At 41.6% G+C, this 5,340-nt stretch overlaps 1 protein-coding gene across 1 annotated transcript in view; it reads right to left on the bottom strand.

Annotated features, from left to right (window-relative positions):
• Positions 1-5,340, bottom strand: part of olfcb1 (olfactory receptor C family, b1) — a 9,752-nt gene that overhangs the window by 967 nt on the left and 3,445 nt on the right. Inside the window, exons 3-6 of the mRNA XM_032543355.1 lie at positions 4,229-5,071; positions 3,830-4,045; positions 2,940-3,057; positions 1-1,813 (exon numbers count right to left, since the gene is read on the bottom strand). The exon at positions 1-1,813 is cut by the window's left edge and continues 967 nt beyond it. Coding sequence (XP_032399246.1) covers positions 654-1,813; positions 2,940-3,057; positions 3,830-4,045; positions 4,229-5,071 — 2,337 coding nt within the window. The 3' untranslated portion in view covers positions 1-653. The remainder of the gene's footprint in view (positions 1,814-2,939; positions 3,058-3,829; positions 4,046-4,228; positions 5,072-5,340) is intronic.

Genomic DNA, 5,340 nt, shown 5'->3' with positions numbered 1-5,340 from the left:
CACTGAAATAGCTTACTGGGACACTTGATGGAATTGAGTCATCATTAAGGTTATAATTTTCAGTTGTGCTTTTCCTGCTATGACAAGTCAAAATGTCCGCTGTGAAAAAGGTCCATGGTTAAAATGTTCAATGCACATACTCAGTTTTTGCGTTGGACCACAGTCTCCTAGTTATGTGGTTATGTAAATATGTGTCATATTTTGTGGTTTTCCATCATCCAAGCTAGTAGAAGCATGTAATGCCAAACAGAAGAGGCCTATGAATGGAGCCTTGGTGAACTCCGAATGTCATTTTTGTCTCTTTAGATGTGTAATTACCTGTAGACACAAAGTAGTTCCTGTTCTTAAAATAAAGCCCAACCCAGTTTTAAGAGGTCTATTATTATTTTTTGGTCAAATACAATACTGAGTAACGCAACGACTGAACTTTTGCCACTGTCTGTATTTCAGTGGTGTCATTAAAGACTTTAACAGCTTAACGGCTGTCTCAGTGATGCAGTGTGGTTGAAAAACCTGACTGAAAGAAATCGTAACTGTTGTTTAGTGATGAGAAAAGGTTGAAAAACAACTTCTTCAATATTAAAATATTTTAATAGAATAGAAGAAACCGTGTAACTGAATATCAGTGCAATACAATTTGACTGGAACCCTTTTCAGAAGGATATACTGCGTTTCCTAATTTGTGTTCCAAGCCTAAGGTAGGCATTTAACTTTTTATTGGACACATCCATTATGTCCAGGTCTGAATCAGTAAGGTTGATCGGGCTTTGTGTCTCTAAGTGCCTCAATATAGTTGATGTACTTGATATGGACATTCTGTCATTCTTATGTGAGTGTGTCTTCTTTCCAGGGATATCAATAGCTATCCCTGCCACAGAATCAAAATTCGGACTGGACTGGACTGGACTTTTCCTCATGGACTGCCATTTTCTTAGAATCTTCTCCATTGTGTTTGTCTTTGACCCCCAAAGTGCTTCATAGCACTTGGGTAAAAAATGGCAGAAGATGATGCCATAGCTGGACACTAGAATGGCTGAAACCTGCACAGCAGTGCCATTTTCACTGTTGGTGATATAGACTGGGATGAAACACACCCATACAAACAAGTACATGAGCATGCTAAAGATGATGTAGCCCGTTTCACTGACCTCCTGTGGAACCTTCCTGCCTTTGATGGCCAAGAGGAAGCCAATCAGTGCTAACAGAGCTATGTAGCTCAACATAATGCCAAAACCTATATACGTTTGACCTTCATTACATTGGATTAGTTGTATCAGGCTTTGTTGAGATGGAGAATCAACATGAGGAGAGTCAAAGATCATCCAGAGAAGACAGATGATCCCCTGGAGCGTGGTTACAATGATGACAATTGCAGGTGGATGGTAAAGTTTGTGGAGTTGCCTGCTTGTCAGCTGACCAAAGGGAAGGAAAGCCAAGAAAGTACGAAAGGCCTTAACTAGGATGCAGGACACACACAGGGTGAAGCCCATAGCATACATTACCTGGCGGGCACGGCAGAAATGTACATTGGGCTTGCCCATGAAGCATATGACACTTGCAAAGCTCACTGATAGACCAGCCATCATCACACAGGACAATCTCACCTCAGCTCTTTTCATAGGTGGGGAGTCTCTGTACACTAAAAAGATAATGAGGGTAACCAACAGGAGCAAGACACCAAAGGCTGCAGCAGCCATCATGACGATTGGGTGAGGGTCTCTCCACTTCATGTAAGCCTCTTGTATTGGGCTGCACGTAGTCCTATTCTTGACAGACCAGGTTCCAAGGGCACAGGTTATGCAGTTTTCAAGATCTGTTAGAGAAAATGATGATGTACATATTAGGCATAATAAGGCCATTCTGGTTTATTTAGTTCTGCAGCAGGCCACCGAATCTGAAGTTTACAGAAATGGAAATAAAATCCCTTTGTAATAATCTTAAAAGCTAAAATAACACCTGTAAGGGCTCTTTTTTATGGGCATTTCCGCCTTTAATAATAGGACAACTCAGACGTGAAAGGGGAAGACATGATGCAGGAAACCGTCATGGTCCGACTCAAACCGTGGACCTTCTGCATATGTGCGCCTGCTCTACTACTCACCAAGGCCAAAAAAGGGCATACTTGACTTATTTTGTATGCTAACCCCTTCACGTTAAACCACGGTTACTTATTTTTTTAGCAATTTGAGTGATGACACTGTTCAGTGTGTTAAGGAACGGCACTGGAAGTTGGACCCAAATGCAGAGAGAGATGGCAAAGTATGTTGAGCTTGGTAATTTATTAAACAAACCAACAACAAGTGTCCTGAAAGCAGCAGGCAAAATCCAATAACGGGAACTGGCAGAATTCCAAAAACCGCAATAACCAGAATACAAAGCAACAGGGTAGACGACACACACTCTGACACCGAACACCACAAGAGTGCAACAATGATCTGACAACACACAAAGGGAACACAAAGACTAAATACAGAGGGCAACGAGGTACCAACTCAGTTCTAGAGTATGAAATCCACTTCATTCATTTTTAAATTTAGCTAGCAACAATAAGACAATCTCCCCTATCCGCTGGACAAATACCCAATAAAGTGTGAAATATGAAAGTCTGCTGTCCGCTACCGGCTGTCAGCGTCAAATTTGTGTGATCTACATTAAACACACTCACACTCTGAGCATGTGTACTAATAATTACACAATGCGTTGAGAGAGAGAGAGGCTAGCCCCACTCTCACGCATTCAGGGCAGGGACAGACCACTGAATATGAAACAAAATCCTACCACACATGATAAGATTTTATATTCATAGAAGATAATAAATTTGAAATGATAATAATCTTAAATTAATTGAAAATAACATAACAGTTGTTTGCATTTCTTTCTGTTGACAACAATTTGATTTAAAACTTACTAAATAAAACCAGTATTTCAGTCACACTCACCCCATTCATCTGAATAGGTCCCCTCCACACATGGGATGCAGTTGTAACAGCAGGATGCGTTCAAGATCTTTTTCACTGTGCCAGGGGCACAGCGCTCTGAGCATCTGGACTGGGGGTTCTGAGAGAGCAAAAGAGAACGTGAGTTACTAATCAGCCTGTAGAGAGATTGTCGGTACATGTTTGGTATGGTCTTTGTTCCACTCAACTTGGTCTTCCTAAAAAGCTGAAAAAAACTAAGGCGTGTGGTAATAGTCAAAACCATGAGCATCTACTACTGTAAAATAGAGACTATGTTAGCATTTAACAGCTCCAGCTTCCCTGTGTCCCATAGGCATTGTCACCAAATCTAATCTAATATCACAGCCAGGCTACATCCTGCTGCCTCTCTGATCTATCTTCAATAACTCTGTCCTTTGCATGTATTTTTGTAGTCCCAAGGCAATTAATCGTACAAATGGGTCTAACATTGTCAACTTCTGCAGTGTCCTCTTAAAGGCATTAGGTGTTTGCACTCATTTGTTCATATCTAAGTAAGTATGTGACGGAAGTAGTACTGGAGAATAGAAAATCAACTTCCGAGGGATGTTCAAGTTTTGGTTACACATCCCCCAAAGAATGTGAGAAATTGCTGCGTAAAGTGGGTGTAACTGTAGAATAGTCTGTTCCAGAAAGTTATGGTGATTCCAATATCCGGAAGATTTTTTTAGCTGTTAACGATCTGATGAGCAGTTTGAAGTTTGATTCCCTGAAAGTCTTTGGTGACCACATGACCTTTTCTCTTGACCCTGGTACAGCCTAAGGACATGTAGACGGTGACTACACTAACTGTTCAAATCAAATCAGAAATCCTATCAATATGAGTTAATGCTATGAGTATGAGGTTGTCTTACCGTGGTATTGGCTGTTGAAAGCCAGAAGGTGTCCCTCACGTTGATTTCAATTTTTCCATCATGGACACTGTATTTCCCAATCTGATGAACTTTTCTATATTCCCCATCCGTTTTCCACATGATCAGCTCATAAAAACTTGCAAAGTCCCCGTTTACGTCAAAGGAGAAATTCTGGTTGTCATAATTGAAGTCAACTTTCTTCAGTTCTTCAAGAAGCTGCATAGCAAAGGGTGGTATGTCAATTTAGATCGTCATTTTGCAGAGATTATTCACTGTGACAGTTATTATTGTGAACTCTACGGGATAGAAAAATACATTACATCGTAATTCTTAAATTATAAGGAACTTACACTTTCAAATTTGCATATGTTCTCATCTGAAGATTTAATAAATTCTCACCTTCCATGGTGGGAAGTTTCTTTCTCCCAAGCACGATGAACTGTTGCACTTCAGTAGTTTTTTGAGGGCATTTGCCACAGCCTGCACAGCTACTTTGTGAAGGAAGGCTTGACTTGTGTCCACAGCGTTTACAAGATAGTCATCATTTTGCTCTTGGGGATCCGTGAAATTGCATGCATTGGCAGATTTAATTTTCAGGAGCTCAGGTGTGGAACAATAGGATGGAGGCGTTTGGGTGTAACATTCTGGGGTACAGTTGAATCGTAGGTTCTTGTATTCTTCAATGAAGTAGTTGTAGCCTCCTGGGGTTGCTGTCAGATTCTTGAGATATTTTTCAAATGTATCACTCTTGCCTGAAGCAAACGTGAAGCCCAAGATGTCCCCAACCTTGTTGATGCCATCCATTTTGGCAGTGGGCCCGCTCCTGGACCAGGCATCAGTGGCAATCCAAATCCTTGATGTGTTGGTCTTGATCATTTCCTGAAAAAGGCTCTCCACCAGATCTGACATAAGGATCAGCAATACCACCTTGGCATTGGAGGAGCGGATCTGCTCGGCGACTTCCTTAATACGTTGCGGGGTCTGTGGATTACCAAGGTAATGAGGCAAAGCCTCCTGGTAGGCCAAGCACACATTATTTGCCTCAGCATCCATGAGGAATCTCTGGAAAGCTGCTAAGCCGTATTCATCGTCCCCATACACGACCCCGACCCAGTTCCAGTCGTAGTGATTCATCAGTTTGGCCACTGCTTTGCTCTGATGCTTGTCACTGGGAATAGTGCGCATGAAAGATGCGAAGCGCAACTTATCACTCAGTTTGGGTGTAGATGACGCGCTGCTCAGCTGATAAGATAAAATCATACAAAAATACTTTTTAATACACAAGAAATATAATTTAATTTCAATTTAATTTGTACTCTTTATACCCCTATGGGGAAATTAAAATGTACACTCTGTTATTACACACTACACTACTCTTGAGCAAGGCACTGTACCCCTCCAACCGCTCAGGGCGCTGGTCCAGCAGGCAGCCCACTCACTCTGACATCTCTCCACTTGTGCATGAATAGGTCCTAAGCGTGTGTCTGTGTGTATTTCAGGCCTGTGTGTAG

This window comes from Etheostoma spectabile, chromosome 18 (assembly GCF_008692095.1).
Source record: "Etheostoma spectabile isolate EspeVRDwgs_2016 chromosome 18, UIUC_Espe_1.0, whole genome shotgun sequence".
Lineage (NCBI taxonomy): Eukaryota > Metazoa > Chordata > Actinopteri > Perciformes > Percidae > Etheostoma > Etheostoma spectabile.
The sequence above is the reverse complement of the archived record's forward strand: the minus strand, read 5'-3'. Positions and strand labels throughout refer to the sequence as shown.